The 19,644-nt window shown below is 45.0% G+C and overlaps 1 protein-coding gene across 1 annotated transcript in view; it reads left to right on the forward strand.

The window, feature by feature from the left end:
* ARHGAP6 (Rho GTPase activating protein 6) overlaps positions 1–10,201 on the forward strand; it is a 485,583-nt gene extending 475,382 nt beyond the window's left edge. The window contains exons 11-13 of the mRNA XM_060001767.1: positions 3,318–3,586; positions 5,409–5,489; positions 8,206–10,201. Coding sequence (XP_059857750.1) covers positions 3,318–3,586; positions 5,409–5,489; positions 8,206–8,891 — 1,036 coding nt within the window. The 3' untranslated portion in view covers positions 8,892–10,201. The remainder of the gene's footprint in view (positions 1–3,317; positions 3,587–5,408; positions 5,490–8,205) is intronic.
* Positions 10,202–19,644: the final 9,443 nt, after the last annotated feature.

Consider the following 19,644-nt stretch of genomic DNA (forward strand, 5'->3'; position numbering starts at 1 on the left):
ACCCTGAGGAGGTTCGTGGTCCGTGTCTGCTTCATTCACCTCTACCTCCAGGGATTAGCTCTAGCCACGTCCTGCAGTTTCTCCCCTGATTGGGGCCGCAGCTGTGGTGACTTTGGTGGGTGGACTTAGGAGCATGACACAGAGGAGCGGAGAAAGGCAGGTTGGCCCCTCCTGCCCCGCCTCCCCTTAACACGTTCTGAGCCATCACCAAACGACGTTCGGTTATCCGGATCCTGCAGGACCACCACATTTACCCCCGCTGCCACTATCTGTGGTTTCCCTCCTGATTTGACTCTTACTAGATCCATAGCTCACGGTCACATCTGTGGGTTGAGGGAAGGCAGGTAGGTTTGGTATCTGGGGTTCCCAAACTTCCCCAAGCATCAGAATTACCTGGTGGGCTCTTAAAGCCCTGCCCCCAGAGGTTCCCTTTCAGTCGGCCAAGCCAGCTTCATGGGCTGAACCCCGTACTCAGAAGGAGCACCCATTTGGCTTAGTGATCTGCTCTCACCATCTTGAAATTCTAATCATTTTTTTAATCTTAGGGCCCCGCATGTTCATTTTGCCCTGGGCCCTGCATATGGTGGCCAGTCCTGTCAGGAGGTCCAGAATGGAGCTTGAGAATTTGCATTTCCAACAAGTAATGCATTTCCCAGGTGATAGCGATGCGGCCGCATCAGAACCACTGAGTGAGGTTTTGCAGAGTCAGCCCAAAGGACAGAGGAAGAGGACAGTGGCTTTCCACCTCTCCCCCGCCACCTCACCTCTGCTGGACCAGATCCCATCACAGCCATGATCATGGAGGAGAAAACAATGTGACAGCTTCAGTTATTTTTGTTATTGCCGTTATTGTTCTCTGTTTTGTTTTAACCAAACTGAATGCTCTCATGAAGCATGCTGCCTTTTTAATACCCCCAGCGACATGGACTTGATTTCCCTGTCTGTACGCCAGTCCAAAAACAATGTATTGAAGCAGCTCGCAAAAATATATAAAGTGGAACAATATCATAGTAAGTAACTTGAAAGGCCAGGGAAAGGAAAGCAGTGGAAAGAGTGATAAGGTAAGCTGAAGTTGGGGTGTGAAACACACAAAGACTTCACACAAGCTCCAATACGCCAACTCGAGTGGAGCCCCAATTCCTCAGAGCCTTTTAGCGGTCATTGCAAAGAGAGATACATTCTTTATTTCATGACCCGTGTTTCTATGTGGAGAAATAATTTTTACCTCCAAGTAGGTAAAAATAACCTGCTTGCCTGGGAGAAACCCAAATGTCCCTAGTACTGAGACGTTCAAGAAATGTCTTTCATGAGGTGTTTTTCTTTATGCACATAACTGTCGGCTGAATCTGCAACTTATAATACTTTGCTTAATATATGCTCTTCTATATGTTTTGTAAGACAGAAGAGCCAGCTATGAGACCGAACTATTGTGGTCTCCATGAGCTACAATACGACCTTTCCAAAACTTTCCTCCTATTGTAAAGGGACCAAAAAGCATTCGAAGCCCTGATGGTTATTTTGTTTTGGCAAGTGAATTGACTTGACTCTCTTTAAAACAGCCCATAAAATAAGGCTTTATGTGCCCACTCTTATCGATATAACACTATGACTTATTCTTGCCGAGTAGACATAAGACATTTTCATTAATGAACGGAAAAATGCCAACTAAACAGGGAAAACAACTGAAATTAGCCCAGCAATTTGATATCTAGCCCTGGTCAGAACATAGGACCCTGATTCTGAGCTGAGCTCTGTGTTGCTACCCATTCAGCACGTTCGTATTTTTCTCATTTTCATAGTAAAGCGTCCTCGGCGAGAGTCGAACCCCATGACGACAGACAAGTGTCCGTTTGGTTTGTTTTGTGTCCCCTCCACTAGAATTAGGGAGGGTTCCCCCTTTAATTAAATGGTGGAGGTTAAATCGTTTTCTTCCCCCACTTCCCAGCAGGAGTAGTAAGTTCCTTTTATTTTTCCTTCATTCACTGGAGGCCTAAAGTTTCGTGGTTGTCCTCTGGCTCTTTCCCATAAGGTTATCGGTCATCGGTTTAAACAGGAGGCAAGGAAAGGACTGTTTATTCCATGTGGGTAAGAAATTCCCTCAGCTGCCTCGGTGACAGGGAAAGCATGACACAGCTGCTGAGATGCTTTCCCCTGGCACTACCCCCTGCTGGAGACCACCGTGAAGCTAGACCCCCTGAGAGCGTCCTTCCTCCGTGTTGCATGCACAGAACCCTTTGGTCAGGAAAGCCTTGCTCGGGCATGGGTTTGCCTTCTTTAAGATCACAAAGGATTTGTTTTGAAAAATTAAACCAAAAGAAAGCAAAGACAAGTAAAGAGAAGTGAAGTGGGGGAGCGCGGTGGGGGGGAACAGAAACGGGTTTGGGAACTTGTCATCAATCTGTGATCATTTCCCTTTAAGATGTCAGGGCCACTGTTTTGAGGAAGGTGGAAAATACAGATGTTCCCAGGTAAGACTTTCAACACTCTTGTCCTGTTCCTGATGTTCTCATCTTCCTGTTCCGCTCACTGTTTTCACGGTTATTTCTGTTGCTGTGACAACTCATGCACATATAAACCTTAATGGATATGCTAATTAGTACGCTTTATATCAATTTGTAAAAGCACTAGTGCCTTGTAGAGTCTTTTTAGGTGTACTTAAATACTGTGGACTCTAGTGATGGTCATATATTTATCCTTTTAGCCACCGTTTTAACCATGAAACAGTTATTCCCACCAGCGTCATCATCGTCATCGTCATCATCACACCAGCAGCATCATCGTTGTTCTCGTCCTCAGGAAGGTTGGATTCACTTACACTAAGTATTTGGGTGCGGGGAGAAAAGGTGTCCGTAAAGCCATAATGAACTACACGTAAAGTTTCAATCATAGTTTTAGCTGAATTATTTTTAATTCAGGTTATTGAGGAAAGTAAAAGAGTTATCTACAGTTTTTCCCTACTTAACAGATAGTGAGCATCAGACTTTAATTTTTAAATCGAAACAGGGATTGATCCAACAGGCATTTCAGTGATGCACCTTGGAGAAGACAGGCATCCATGTGTTTCACCCTCCCCCGCCCCACTTCGCCTTGCTGTTTCCTGTAACATCTGTTGGGTTTTACTGCCATCTGCTGGCCACTTCATAGAAACGCTTTCACCTTATTGACACAGGAGTCTTGGAACCTTGCTCAGAAGCTCTTTTTGTTTCAGCCCGTGTCCATGCATTCTCCTCCTGTCCTGTGTGAAACCGTCGGATTGTTTGAATCTGGTCGCTCATTGTTAACACACTCATGCACCTGTAATTGTCTCCCTGTGCCAGAAGCCCTGACATGCTGAGGTCGGAAGTTTCCTTTTCCATGGGAGGAAGGCATTCGTCCACAGATTCCAACAAGGCCTCCAGCGGAGACCTCTCCCCTTATGACAACAACTCCCCAGTGCTGTCCGAGCGCTCCCTGCTGGCTATGCAAGAGGACGTGGCCCCGGGGGGCTCAGAGAAGCTTTACAAAGGGCCAGAGCAGTATGTGCGGGTGGGCCACTTGCCATCTTCGAAGTCGAGGGAGAGTTCTCCTGGACCAAGGCTTGGGAAAGGTAACTCCACCAGTGACTTTGATTGCATGTGGCCTGATGTGGGTGATTTGGACCTCCTCTCCATCCCTTCACCATTTCACGTTTCTCTAACTCAGTGAGCATTTACTGAGGACCTGCCAAACACCGACTCTGAGTCTGAGTCCCTGCAGACCCAGCTAGCTGGGAAGCGGTCTCAAGCTCTGACAGCCCCTGACATTCCCAGCTGACTTTCCTGCTCCAGCATCCGAGGAACTTTATGTGTCCTGGCCTGTGGGTTGGGGTGCGTATTTGTTAGGCTAAGATGTCACCGAACCATTGCTGTTAACTTTTATAAAAGGAACAAGCTGAACTTACTATATAACAAGCTGGCATGTTCCAAAGAGGTCTCCATGGGAGATGACGTTTTTAGGCAGAATAAGGTTTCCATGGTCAAATACATTTGGGAAATATTGGGTTAACCAAGCTAACGGTCTCTCTACTGTACAAGTTCTCAAACTCTTTAAAGTGCTAGTGGGCACCATAGATTTCCACAATGGGAGGGAGGGTATGGGTTGCAGCTTTTCTCAAATTCATTTGACCACCGAATGTTTGGTTCTGTTCTCTCCCTCCACAGAGTAATTCCTCAGGGTCAGGACTCAACAGGACACTTTTAAAGTAATAATTGGAAGACACGGTACAAATTCTTACTATTTTATCTCAAATTTATAGTTTAATCCGAAGAGCCACTCTGAAAGGGCTTTTTTTTTCTTTTGGTGTTTTTAATCACAGCAGTTTTTTTAATTTTACAAATATTCGTGTCAAAATGTTTTTTAAATTTACAATGAAAACAGTAACCCATGTTCCCATCAGGCATAACATTTATTTTTAAAATGCGAGAGTACTTGCCTCATCTGTAAAATGGACTCAGGGTCATCTCTTCAGGATTAAATGAGAGAATGCGTATGAACTGCGGAACACAGGGAAGCATCCGGTAGACGTTTGCTTCTAGAAATATCATTATTATCAGAATTGTAGTGAGGATTAAATGAGACGGTGAAAACACCTAAGATAGTGCCTTAGGCTGTAAATATTTACAGACAGACTAAGGGGATGTATGAATAAGTACATGCAGGACTGACTCTGTTGCTGCCAGATAAAGAAACTAACTACTCCTCTGTCTCTGTGTTAATGCGGTCAGAGCTGTTGCCACCCATCACAATTCTACTGGTTTCCTATTGCTGCCGTAACAAAAGACCACAAACTTAGTGGTTTAAAACAACACACAAATTTATTATCATACGGTTCTGGACATCAGAAATCTAAAATGGGTCCACAGGGCTGTGTTCCTTCCGGAGACTCTAGGGAACAATCTGTTTCCTTGCCTTTTCCAGCTTCCAGAGGCTGCCTGCGTTCTTTGGTTCCTGGCCCCTTCCTCCATCTTTAAAGCCAGCAACGTAGCATCTTCTATCTTGCCTCCCTCTTATAAAGACCCTTGTGATTACATCGGGCTCGCACGGATAATCCAGGATCATCTCCTCATCTTAAAATCCGTAATTTAAGCACACCTGCAGAGTCCCTTTTGAATATAACATCTTTACAGGTTCTGGGGATCATGACACGGACATCTCTGTGGGAGTCCTTATTCTGTCTACCACAGCCATCATAGAGAAAAAGCCTTTTTGTAAATCTCAAATGGAATAAGCATCTTAAAAGGCAGGTCTGCACCGTATTCTGCCTTGTGTCCATCACAATCTCGAATATAGTACTTTGAGCAAAAGAGATGTTATAAACATATTTGTCTATTGATTTTTTGCTCTTCAGTTTGATTGTGAGTTACATACCTTTTTTATACACTTCTTCCTAGACATGGCAGAGGAGGCTTTCAATATCTGGGGAACTTGGCATTCAACATTAAAAAGTGGATCCAAAGACCCAGGAATGACAGGTAAAGGATACTTCTTTAAAACCGGTATTTCATTTACTTTTTAAGTTAATTTCCTTTCATTTTCACCTTACTATCGTCGTATTACATGCTTGTCAAATATTGTTTGGAAAATGCTGGAAACAGAGAAAAAGGGGATAAAGCTATACTTATCCTTTCCACCAAAGTACATCAGTCTTTGACTTTATTTCGTTTCATTTGCAAGAGTTTTTAAAGATAGTTACAGTCATTCTGTCTGTGTACCTTTATGTGATTTGTTTCCCGTCCATTCTCCAGTTATTTTCCATTGTTATTGTTGAGAGCCATGTAGTATGCCAGATGCATATTCGTAGTTTAGAGCCCAATGCTGGGACAATGAGTTGTTTCCATTTTTTACTGATGTAGTAATAAGTCATGATGTCAGGGACCTCTTCTGTGGAACTTTTTTTTTTTTGGTATTTTAAGTTATTAACAAATTCACAAAATTTCAGAAAGCCAGTTACAAATCCAGAATAGTAGAGTGGGGGACTTCCCTGGCGGTCCAGTGGTTAGGACTCCAAGCTTCCACTGCTGAGGGGCTGGGTTCAATCCCTGGTTGGGAAACTAAGATCCTGCGAGCCGCGTGGTGCAGCAAAAACAAAAACAAAACAAACAAAAAAAACAGAATAGGAAAGTGGGTCAAAAATGATGCACCTTTTCAAGAATTCAGAGGTGCAGTCACTTCACATTGCACAGAAGATGCGTTGTCTGATGCCCCATGAGCCGTAGGTGGCAGTGCCATTTCACTGCACTGTCCGTGTCACTCGAACCTCATTCGTATTGCAAATCACTGCGTTTGCATTTTGGCTTCCTTAAAGAGCAAACTTGTACTATTTTCATTGGCCTTTCTTTCTCACCAGTGTTTTTTCGTTTTTCTATTGATCAGCTGAATTTCGCCCACTGATTATCAGTTATGTCATTGGCTATTTGTGTGTGCTAGTGTCTTTAAAATTGCTTCTTACAAACTCTTCCTATCATAAAGACGTTAAGCCTTTGTCCACTTTGTTTGCCACTGATATTATTATCCCTTGCAGTTTTTTCCCCTTTTTGGATATCTGAAATTGTTTTAATGTTTTACGTAAGTAAGTCTATCACTCTCTCTTGTTGTGAATTATTTCACAAAATTAATCTTTACTTTTACTTAAGCATTGGAGAGTCAGTCATCTATGCACTTTTCCCTTTCATAGTATTCCATTATTTTAACCCTTAATTCTTTAATCCATCTGGAATACATGTTAATATTATTACATGAAGCGTGTAAATTGTTTCTCCCGAATGTGTGTGTATGTATGTATATGTGTGTGTACATGTGTGTATATGTTCCCTTTCTCATTGTTTTGTAACACCTCCCGTATTACAGTTTTAAAGCATGGTACGTTTTTAATTTAATGGCCTCTAATCCAGTTTGAGTTCTGATCCATTATCTAACTACATCTCATTGTATCCCATGAAGTGCTTTACTGCCTTTCCCCCCAAGGATAAAGTATTCCACGATATTCTGCTCTGTTTTCCTTCGCTCTTTCAACTCTGATCTGTCCCTGTATAAATGCTCATATGCCCCTCTCTCCCCAAAATGATCTGCTCTCTTTCCCTGCCTACTAAAAAGAAATGAGAGGACAGGGCAAATCCATAGGAAAAAGGCAGCCTGGGGACATAGGCCCCAGGAACTCCTCGTTTGCTTGTGAAATGCACTGTTTTGCTCTCCTTTCAATTTCCTGAGGAAAGTTGTATCAGTTAGGGAAGGCTAACTGCTGTAAGAAACACCCGCTAAATGTCAGTGGCTTAACCTCTCGCAGGTTGATTTCTCCCTCACCGCCCAGTCCACTGTGGACTGTGCAGGGCGATTAAGGGTGGGAGTGCTCTGTTCCACAGAGTCATTCAGGAGCTCAAGTTCCATCTAGCCAGTGGCTCCCCCATCCTCAGAGGCTGGAGTCTTCCGTGGTTTTTCCATCCTGGGCTAGAAGTTAAAGGAAGGGAGCAAGCAGGAAAGACTAGGAGTGCATTTGGGTTTTTGTTTGTTTGTTTGTTCATTTTTTTATTAGACCAGGCCTAGAAATGGCTCACATCACACCTCTGCACATGTGTTAGCCAGACCTCATTTATGTGGCCCTCCTAACTGCAACGGAGGCTGGGAAATGTCATCCAGTAAGGAAAGGGGACGATCTGGTGAACAACGAGCCAGTCTCTCCCACAGTGGAGGTGGTGGAATGTACACAGCGGCTGCTGTCTTCATTATCTTCTGGCACCAGATGAGGCACTTTTGATTCATCTCATTTATTCCTACAGCTTTAATTGACACAATAGAAACGTGGAAACATTTATGTCTCCTCTGGATTGCAAGTTGCGCTGAGCGGGAGGGGAATGTTCCTTTCACCTTCTAGGTTCAGAGAAGTTTTCATAACCACGCAGAAGGGGGCTTTCCTAAAACATCACTTAGGGCCAAGGACTATCCGGTTGCATTTGACAGCTAACCTGTCAGAGTCCAGGCATCTGTCTTTGGAGCTGCTTCGCGAATTGCGCCAGTAATCCAAAAGCGCTGCACGTGTCTCTTACTAGGAGGTCTTTCACTTTAGGCAACAACAACTAAGCGTGTCAGCACTTCTTCAGTTTTTGAAATTGGCAGTAGGAAGGAGATAACAGGGCATCCCGACAGGGGCTCTACAAACCAATTCCATTTCTCGTCCTTCTCTCCGGCTCCCAGGTTCCTACGGAGACATTTTTGAAAGCAGCTCCCTCCGACCGGGGCCGTGTTCTCTTTCGCAAGGGAACCTGTCCCCAAACTGGCCCCGGTGGCAGGGGAGCCCCATGGACCTGGACAGCAGTGCGCAGGTCATTGGCAGGACTCAGACCACGAGCACCATCGCCGAGGGCAGGGCGCACGCCCCCGTGGCCCGCGTCTGCAGCACGCCCCCCATCAAGGGCGGCGGGGGCGGGAGGCGCGCGCCAAGGCCAAGGCCGGAGCCGTGCTGGAGCGAAGACCTCGCGGAGCGCGAGCCGGAGGCGGCCTGGCTGCAGAGGAGAGCCAAGCCTCTGCACCAGAGACCTGCAGAGGGTGCCAGGCGCGACAAGAGGCCTCCTCCTCCGTATCCTGGTCCAGGGAAGCAGGCCCTAGCATCGGCCCAGCAGCCCGCGGAGCCGCCGCTGTGGAGGCCTCAGAGGCCAGAAGGAGGCTCGGGAACAGCTTTGGAAGAGGGAATCCAAAGAGCCGAGCGAGAGCGTCAGGCCGCCCAGCAGAAAGCGAGCAGCGCCTACCCCAGTCCCGCCAGCGATCCGAACAGTAAGACCTTGGGGGAACCCAGCTGGCTCGACTGGCAGAGGGAGCGGTGGCAGATCTGGGAGCTCTTATCCACCGACAACCCCGATGCCCTCCCGGAAACGCTGGTATGAGATGAGCCCTCCACGCTCAGCCCTCACGTCCCACACAGCCTTCTTCCACTCCGTAGGGGAAAAAGTGGGGTTGGACAATTGGGCACTTACTTGTTTTTCTTCTTTTACACTTAAAAAAAAATAATAACACGAGAAAAGTCAGTTCACTTAAAGATATAGAGCACTAGGACCCTGGGCATTTATAATAAGATTCTATTGCATAGCCAGCCTTCAGAAAAAACAAAACCAGAAGTGGATGCTAATATCCAATCTAAAAGCTATTCACGCTGGCTCTGTATAAGATAAACCTCTTGCTTTGGTATAGCTTAATTGTATTTATGTGTCTTCAGTCTTGACTCTTGTATATTCTGTAACAGATTATGTATGATAATCCTATATGTTATATTCACAGAAAACAGAAGGAACACATTTTTAAATCACTTATTCTAAGTAATGAGATTCTATAGAGTGTTCTAGAATACGCACAAGCAGGTTTCTGTGCTTTGGCCGTAGCTTTTTAACTGGGGACAGCCCTTTCTTCGATGCCTGAGGAAAACACTAACAAAACAAAATAAAACAGAATATGAGAAGCCATATTTTTCTATAGTAGTGAGATACGAAAAAATATAGTCACTGAATGCTTTTTCATGTTGAATATGTTTTAAGGAAAATATTAAATTTGGTACAGTATGGAATATATTTTTAGAATCTGTTTAGAAAGAATTCAGAGAGAAAGGCCGTGCCTGACAAAGAAAGAATAATTAAGAAGTTGTCCTTCCCATTCTAGGTCAAATTCAATTTTATATAGACCATATATAATATATATTTATAATGTACGATTTTTATGTATTTTTCAAAACTGCAAACTGGAATCCAGCTATAAAGTGTTTGAGGGTCAAAAGAGAGTATTCAAGTTACAGAACATCGTTTTTCCTTTTGCCCCATAATCAGTATTAACCAGATTATATGCAGTGCTTTGTGAAGTAAATCATATTTGGAAAAAGATTAAGCTCTGTATTTACATTGTGCCAAAGGCTGAGGAAATGTTTTCTTTGGTAATTTTACGTGTAGTGTAAAGTGTTCCTACCATAGTGCAGTAGTAAATTTGAAGTTTTTCAACTGCAAAACAATTTTTGACCAGCGGGTGGCAATTCGCTTCAGTATTTTATGAAAATTTTTTTTCACTTCATAAGGGAATGTGTATTATAGAAAAAGATGGTTTTTTTTTTTTATAAAACATGCTACTCTTAATTTTCATATTGGCGATGACATTTTCAGTGGTGTTTCCTAAATTTCTTACTTGTGCCATAATGAATAAAAAGTTAAGCAAAGCCTTCGTTCCCTGGCATTAAATCTAGTGAATGAACTCGCACCCCATTCCAAACGTACACTTCCCTATCCCCAAGTCCAAGTGTAATAAATACCGGCAGTACTATACATACACAGCTAAAGAGCTAGTAAAAAATATCAGGTGGCTTGGGGACGTAACCCGGTGACGCTGAAGCAAGTGAAGGCTGATTGTCACTCATTTGAAACTCAATTGTCGATGAGGAAGTGGTTTGCTCCAGGATGGGAACTCAGGTTTCCCACCTGCTGGACAGGTGTTGCCCAACACAATCCTTGTAAATTACATCTGCACTATAGGCCTTAGATGCTCCTTTTGCTTCCGGGCTGAAATAATGAAGTCTAAAAATGCTATCTGATGCCTCTTATCGGGGGAACGATAAGGATATCTTCAAGCTCTGTCACTGGGTCCAGCACTTCTGCCACTGGCAGGAACTCGGGAGGGATTCGCCTGCCGGCCTCTGGTTCCTCCTGGCTGCCCACACACAGCCCAAAGTTGCCAACAAGACCCAGAGCAAACGCTGTCTGACTGTGGACCACAGGTTGCTCTCCTGTGCCACCTCTTCTCTTTCTCCTCCCGCTGACTCTGTTTTCTTGGCTTTGAATTTGACACCAGTCTGGCCAGCTCTCTGTCTCCTTTCTGGACTCAACTGCCTGATATATGGGACCCCCCCCCCACCAGGTTCTTGCCCTAATAGTCCTGTTTTTTTAAACTGCCAGGTCAGATGGCCCTGAGGTTGACGTCTGTGTCACAAAAGGTAAAGTATGTCTATCTATTAATAGATCAAGAATAGTCCAGAAAACATGGCTCGGAATATTTTTTATATAATTAAATTGTGGTGTGTGTGTGTGTGTGTGTGTGTGTGTGTGTGCTGTGCCTGTTTATGCCCATGTACGTACATGTACTGAACAATATTCACTCTCCCTTTCTCTTTAGATGGTTTAAGCCCAGTGGCCCTAACTTTAGCTTAGCGAGTGAAAGCTTGTTTCTCAGATGCCTTTATCACATTGAAAGTAAGCTGTTTCTTTAAATTAATTTTTATTGGAGTATAATTGCTTTACAATGTTGTTAGTTTCTACCGTACAGCAAAGTGAATCAGCTATACATATACGTATGTCCCCTTTTTTTGGATTTCCTCCCCATTTAAGTCACCACAGAGCATTGAGTAGAATTCCCTGAGCTGTACAGTAGGTTCTCCTTAGTTATCTATTTTATACATAGTATCAATAGTGTATATATGTCGATCCCAATCTCCCAATTCATCCCACCCCCCCTTTCCCCCCTTGGTGTCCATACGTTTGTTTTCTGTGCCTGAAAATAAGCTGTTTTAAAACACACACACAAGCCCCAAAGACCTGAGTCAAAATTGGAGTCATTTCTAACACCTTGTAAACGTTATAATACCTGACAAGACAAAAAAAAAAAAAAAAAACTCTTTCAATTTGGACAAAACCATTTAACAGGCTGTTGAAGTCACTCATTCCTGGGAGCAAAGAGATCCTACAATCAAGAAAAAAGCTCCAGGGGCTTCCCTGGTGGCGCAGTGGTTGAGAGTCCGCCTGCCGATGCAGGGGACGCGGGTTCGTGCCCCGGTCCGGGAGGATCCCACATGCCACGGAGCGGCTGGGCCCGTGAGCCATGCCCGCTGAGCCTGCGCGTCCGGAGCCTGTGCTCCGCAACGGGAGAGGCCACAGCAGTGAGAGGCCCGCGTACTGCAAAAGAAAAAAAGAAAAGAAAAAAGCTCCAACGTGCCACAGATGTCTCTGCGTCTTTGAATACTCAGTCACCGTTTTTGTGTCTCTGCCAATGGGGCAGAATGATGGCAGAAATGGCCAAATAGGAATCTGTCTTGATCTAAGAAGCTATTAACATACGTTTGTTGTGGGTTTTTATAGAAAAGAAAATCTCTTCTACCAATGGAGTTTGTGCAAATTGAAGCAATTTCTAAATAAGCCCAGCTTCTTTTCTTATGCACATTTTAATGCACATCTGCTTGACAGAGAAACAGCATTGGGATTAAATCTAAGGAGAGGTCAGGACCGAGTCCAGGCCTGTGGTGTATGTCGCTCTGATAAGCAAACTGCAGGAGGTGGACTCAAGTGAACTGAGAAGAAAGGAAATGACTGAGGAAGAGTCACACAGAGATGAAAACAGGACAACATCTCGACCGGACAGAATTTTAAAACAGGACTAAATCAGTAGCAAATATTCTTCTCAAGAAGAAAATCCAAACCACAGGAAAGTTCCAATAAAGGTTGGAATTCATTGGCACGGTCAAGGCAGCGGATGACGTCGTGAAGACGTGGAGCTGCAGACAGTGGTCTCTGGGGTGCGGACCCCTGGCCTGGCGTGGTCTGCGGTTCCTCACGGTGCACAGAGCACCAGCCCCAGCCGAAGGCCCCCGCAGGTTTCAGAAGGGTCGGAAAATTCTCTCAATTCAATTTGAGCAACATCTGTTCAGACTTGAGTGAGCAACTCAGACTCATCCCAGTCTGCCTGGGCCATCCCAGGTTTAGTAATAAAAGCTCCACATACTGGCATGGTAGGGAAAGGGGCCAGGATCCAGAGTGTGCCACCTTGGTACCTCTCAGGTAGGGTCGCCAGGTAAGATACAGGAAGCCCAGTTCAACTGGAATGTCAGGTAAATGACTAATCTTAATTTAGTGTATCTCAGGTACCATTTGGGATATACTTACACTTTTAAAAGATTCGTTGTCCCAGATATTGCATGGGACACACAAATACTGCAAAAGGATTTGCTGTTTATCTGACATTCCAGTTGAACTGAGCATCTATTTGCTAAGTGTGGCCACCCTGATCTGCAGCCTTGCTAGCCACTAGGTCCCCAACAGCCTGCTTGACATCTACACCGAACGCCCCACGGTGCCTCAACAGCCCTGAACGACCAACTGCAGCCTCGACTTCCACGTGGAGCCACGTGGTCTCCAGCCCCTACCCACCTCTCCGTCCAGGGAGTCTCACCAGCAGCCTCCCTGGGATCCCAGGCTTGTTGACTCATTTTGTCGTAGGCGCGTCCCTGCTTAAAAAACATCGGGGCCAGCTTTTCCCTCTGGCCTACAGGACAAGGTCCACATCCTTCATGATGACGTCAAAACGCTCCACAATCTGGTCTCGATCTGCCGTCTGCATCTCATCTCTCCCCATATACTCTGGCCACGTGCAGAAAACTCCCCATTCCCACGGACAGGACACGCTTTCCTGCCTCTGTCCCAAGGGCCTCGAATGCTCTTCCTTGTTTTTCCTATTCAGTCAAATGCTAATTTTCTTGTAAAATTAGCTTGACTCCTCCCCTCCCACAAACACGCTGAATCGCCGCTTACTCCGGCTTTTGGCGCAGGTGGCCGTGTTAACGAGCGTCGCTGTGCATTATGGGTACGGCCGTACATTTTTATCCGTAGGTCATTCCCACTCTGTCCGTGACGCTGGGGACTGCGTCCTCAGGACTTGGCAGAGGCCGGACATAGAGTTGGTGTCTGATAAATGTTGGCTGAACGTATGTGTAGAAATGCGATCGAGCGGTTTACCACGCAGTGGAGAAAAAGTACAAGGCCGCCCACCGTCTGGCGAGTACAATGGTAGGACTTTATTTTCCAGATAAAAAGGTTTTTAGAGAAAGGAGGAGACAGTCTGGGGAGAAGCTGATGGCAAGCACGGAGACACTGTGGGCGGGCGGGTGGCCTGTGATGCATCACCTTTTCAGTCCTAAGATTTAAACTTTCATAGTAAACGTGAGAAGCAGGTGTGTATTTCCATGGTTCCTGGTTGGCGCTCAGTAAGTATTTAATGATTGAAGAAACAGTGACGTTTCAAAGTGTGGGCTTCAGGGTCAGAGAGAACACAGCTTGACTACCGGCTTTATCATTCATTAGCTGGGTACCAGTTACTTTAAGTGGCTAATTCTCCATTTTCTCAGAGTAGTCGAAGCATAATAACACCCAACTCCCAGGATTGTTCTGAGGGTTAAGTGAGAAAATACCTAGAGTTGCGGCAGCCATACAACACGTATTCAACAGCTGGCAGTATAATTGGTGTCCCATGTGAGATCACTTTAGAAAAATTAATTGGGGCCCTCGGCTGCGAAATGCAGGTACGATGAGCTAACGTTTATTGACGACACCTGCTCGGTCTAAGTTTCACTCACATTAACTCATTTCATCCCCCACAAGCGGTAGACTGGAACCATGACTATTCTCATTTACCAGGGGGCACAAAAGACTCAAATGGGTTGCCCAAGGCCGCATAGCTGGAAGGTAGCAGGACCAGGATTTGGTGGCGGGCCATCCAAGTGTGCGGACCTGCTGTTTGGACCGAACCTTCCGTTGTCCACTAGGGGGAGCAAAGCTGTTTCTTGTTTCCTTACAAACAAGATGCCCACGTTTGCTTAGAGGGTGTAGGTGTTTAATCACCAGTTAAACAAAAGACACTTTAACAGGAGAAAAGGGTTTATTTCATATGCATACAGGAACCAACAGAAGAATTATCTGGGTCCTTAAATAGTTAAAGGTTTACGGACGGACGTAACCTAGCAGGGAAAAGGGAATGGGGAGAAACAGCTTCTAAGGGAAAAACAAATAGGTTTATTTAAGAAAAACAAACGGGTTTTTAGGAGAGCAGACAGGAGATAAGAAAGTTTTTGATAATGGTTGTCTATACAGGTAAGATCAGTCTTTCTGTCTCCATCAGGACCATAAAACTCCCCCAGCGAGGGGATTTATGGTAGCGTCATTTCCCAGAAGTTGCTTTTAGTCAGATAAGGGAAGCTCAGGAAGGCTTTTTTCTGCATCTGTTGAATCTCAAATGTCTTCAGCTTAAAACCATCTTTATGCCAAGTCTGGGATTCTGAGTGTTCTTCTCCACAAGGGTAAAATGAATTAGAGAAGGAATTAGAAACACGCTTATTCATGCAGGAAAGAAACATGGCAACTCAGTGGTCAGAGTCTTCTTAAAGTACAATCACTTTACTTGGTCAGAGACCAAGGATCTGGGTCCAGAATCTGCTTGGGAAACTCAGTCATGAGGGGCACCTGAGGGCAGATGAGTCGCCTGGTTGGTTTTTCTTCCTGTTACTTCGCAGGAGGTGAGCTGGCCACCATCAGCCGCTTATCCCATCTGGAGGGGCGGATGCCATTGTGGCCATGAGCACAGCTGAGCTTGGCAGAAGGGCAAAGACTTGCTAGGGACCAAGGCAGTTCTGGTTTGCAATGTCACTGCCGAGCAAAGTGTGCAAACAAAGAAGCAATTCAGCAGTGACAGAGCGCAGACGCCAGAGGGACAAGCTGGCCTGGCGCTGGTGAGGTTTTTCACAGCCATTCTGCAAACATGAATGTTACGGGTTGAACTGTGTCCACCACCGAAAAGGTGCTGGAGTCCTAACCCCCAGTACCTGTGAGTGACCTTATTTGGAAAGAGTGACCTTATTTGCAGACGATCAACTTAAGATGAGGTCATTAGGGTGGGCCCTAATCTAGCGTGACTGTTGCCCTAATAAAAAGGGGGAAGTTTGGACGCAGAGACAGACACATACCCAGGGAGAACGCCTTCTGAAGACTGGAGTTCTGCTGTCACAAGCCAAGAACTGCCAGAACCTGGGAGAGAGGCCCGGAACAGACCTTCTAGCACCTTCGGAGGGGCCACAGCTCTGTCAACATCTTGATCTTACTTGTAGCTTCCAGAACTGGGAGGGAATACATTTCTGGTGTTCAAACCACTCTGATGGTGCACTTTGTTACACCCTTGCAAGCGAATGTGGTGAAGAAGCTCAATCAGCAGAGACGACCCAGAACACCTGTGCAGCTCAGGGGAGCGGCCACCAGGAAAGCGGTTGCCTTTTGAGACCACGACTCACATAGAAGAAGTACCCAGTATCAGAGGGGTTTTCTGTGTCCCCGTTGGGTGGGCACTGTCTTCACCCCATTGTCACCTTCCCCCGCCCCCATCGTCACCTACCAAAGCGATGTGAGATGAGCTTTCAAAGGAAAGGTTTTCGTTATTAAGACAAAGGTGGAATTCTGCAACATTTAGAACTGAGGGGAGTGGGAGAACTTCAAGGACGACTTGGGAATAAGCAACGTTGGACAAGTGGCATTTGCGCGTAACATTTGCTTTCACATTTCCTACTTGGAACTTTGACCCACGGCTGTGTAAATACGTGGCCGTTGTAAATGTATCGCAAAGATGGGGCGTGTGGAAGTGCAGAGGATTTGAAGGATGCAGGAGGAACGGGAAGCTCGAACCCTGGCCCCAGCGTCAGCAGGGTCAGCATCTCCTGGGCACGCTCTCGGAGTGCCAATTCTCACGGGACCTACTGAATCGGGACCCCTGGCGGTAGGCAATCTGCATTTTAACAAGCCCTCCAGGGGATTCTGATCTACACACAATTTTGAAGAGCATCTAGCTGGGGAAACCAAGGAATGGGGAGAGGTGGAGTGGGGAAAGGCAGCAAGGTCCAAAATGCTGCCCTAATGCAATACTTTGTCTGAACAGTATCGAGTCATTTTCTTTTTTACATCTTTACTGGAGTATAATTGCTTTACAATGGTGTGTTAGTTTCTGCTTTATAACAAAGTGAATCAGTTATACATATACATATGTCTCCATATCTATTCCCTCTTGCGTCTCCCTCCCTCCCACCCTCCCTGTCCCACCCCTCTAGGTGGTCACATATTTTTTTAAGTCAGATGAAACAGGAAATCATAAAATGAGTTTGCCTTACGTTTTAACTGAAAGCACAAAAGGACACCATTTGCTAAGCTTCCAACGTGGAGCTGAGGCTGTTTCTTTCTCTGGGTGCAGGAGGGTCAGCAGCCCACCTCCCGCTTCTTAGCTCATCCACAGCCATCGTCTAACATCCCGCTTCCAGTTTCTTTGCAGCAAAGTGTAGAAACCACTGCGAAGCAGTGAGCAAAGAATTATTCTGGATGTTTACAGGATTTCCCCAGTGCTTTCCAGTTTCATGGCAGTATTTTTAGTGATTCTCCTTTAAACCCTTCTGAATCACTCCTTAGTATGTACAGACTTGGTTTATGCATCGTCTTTCGTTTTGTTTAATTAAGTTACTGATTCTTGGTAGACTGACTACTCGGTTACTAGGAGCAGAGGGGCATCTGTTAGCTGTAGGGACCAGCCAGCACATTGTTTTCCTTTTTTTTCAAGTAGATTTATTGAGCTATAAGTATATACCAGACACTTCACACCTTTAAAGTGTACAATTCAGTGGTTTCCAATCTAGTCACAGAGTTGTGCAACCATCAATTTTAGAACATTTTCATCACCCCTGAAAGAAAACCCTACACCCATTAGCAGTCACTCTCCGTTCCTCTCTCACCCCAACTGTGGCAACCAGTAATCTACTTTCTGCCTCTATAGATTTACCTATTCTAGACATTTCTATAAATGGAATCATACCATATTTGGCCCTTTGTATTGCTTAGCATAATGTTTTCAAGATTCATCCACATTGTAGCATATATCAGTGTTTCATTCCTTTTTATGGCTGAATAAGATTCCATTGTATGGATGGACCACAATTTGTTTGTCCAGTCATCAGTTGATGGACTTTTGGGTTGTTTCTAAGCCAGCACATTTTATAGAGGAAGAGGAAAGCACTGGTTAACCAGGAATTATCTGAAATATAGTCTTTTAAGAGTGCATCCACTCGGGGAGATCAGCTCGGTGCTTTGTGACCGCCTGGAGGGGTGGGATAGGGAGGGTGGGAAGGAGGGAGACGCAAGAGGGAAGAGATATGGGGACATATGTATATGTATAACGGATTCACTTTGTTATAAAGCAGAAACTAACACACCATTGTAAAGCAATTATACTCCGATAAAGATGTTAAAAAAAAAAGAGTGCATCCGTTGATGTACTTTATGTAAAAACTAGTTTGAAGTAGGTTTTCAAACCACATTATTTTCCCTGAGCTTAAAAATTTTCAGCATAACACATGGCATAACCCAGTCCATCGAACGTGAGAGAAATAGGCCACATAAAACCTAGAATTCTGGTCAGAAAGGAACCTTCAAGAGAATCTATGGAAAGTGAGGCTTATAGACCTAAAGTGATTGTTCAAACCCCCTAGCCAATGCAGAGATCAGTCTAGAAATGAAGAAGCCCAACACTTTCTTCTTCCCTTCCACTAGCCACCATCTCCAGATTGGAAATGCAACCTAAGAGAGTGAAGGAAAAAATACTTCAATGAAATGACAACTAAGGATGGGATTTTTCAATGAATTCGTGATATAATTCTCTAGTGGGCACTGCAGTTTTCTCCAAATGATTCGTCTGGGTTAATCTAAGCACGAGGCCCTCCCCTGGGAATGTAAAAGGTGAGGGGTGTGAGGACCCAGGCCTGATGCCAAACTGGCCCAGATCGATTAAAGAGAAAACTTATTTTCCATTGGTTGTGGGAGACTTCCCCCTCCCACCCCGCCTCATATCCACTGGCCGTAAATAAGGATCGGAAAGCTCAGACAGCAACTAGAAGCCATCTGATGATGATGAAAGAAATCAGCCCATTGAGACGAGGTTGAAACTGAGCTTGGAAGGAAGTCATCGGGAGAGACGCAATGGACCAGGCACATGCCCAGTCTTGCACTTATGGTGGTGAGTCCCAGCAGGGATTCTCTTCCTTGCAGCCAAAAGCATCCTGATACTATTCCATACCCAGCCACTGAAGAGCCACAGAAACTCATCCCATTAACTTATCCTAAATGTAGAAGGAATAGCAATGTGTATAAAAGACAATTCCGCACAGACCTCCAAAATGATAACCTTTAAGCATCCATCAGGACTCCACTGTTGCTGTGAAATGGTCTCTCTTCTCACGATTCCTAGGTTAGACCACTCAACATGAATAGTTTCTGCAGCCCCTGGCACATGTGACAATGTATCTGTTAAAGCCTTAAGTAAAAGCTAATTATAAATGTAAGCCTCACCCCCAGATCGATACAGGCTCCCCAAGAAGAAACCTGTCTTAGAAACTTGAATTTCCAGTACCTGCTATGATTTCACAAAAACAGTGGCATGCTTGCCACGTGGTGTGTGTTAAAAGCTGGCAGAAAGTGCTGTCAGCTTTCTCTTCAAAGCAAGAGAGTAGAGTACAGAAGCGTGAAGTTAGATGTTTTCCACATATACAAATGGCAGAGAATTTTATTTAAGATACTATGGCTTCCCCTCCATTGCAGCAATGAAATGTGTTATTTCTGTTATTGGGGGGAGGGGTGGAGAAGTGAGATATGTTGCTTTAATATACTATATATCTAAGAAATTATGTAATTTTGAAAATTTTACCTTAAGGAGGAATACGTTGCTTTTGAAATGATCTTTGGTCCATTTTACTTGCAGTAGACATAACACTGTCAATCCACGTTGAATCTGGGCACGCGTTAAGTTTCCATGGACGGGATAGCT

The sequence above is a fragment of the Delphinus delphis genome, chromosome X (assembly GCF_949987515.2).
Source record: "Delphinus delphis chromosome X, mDelDel1.2, whole genome shotgun sequence".
Taxonomy (NCBI): Eukaryota; Metazoa; Chordata; class Mammalia; order Artiodactyla; family Delphinidae; genus Delphinus; species Delphinus delphis.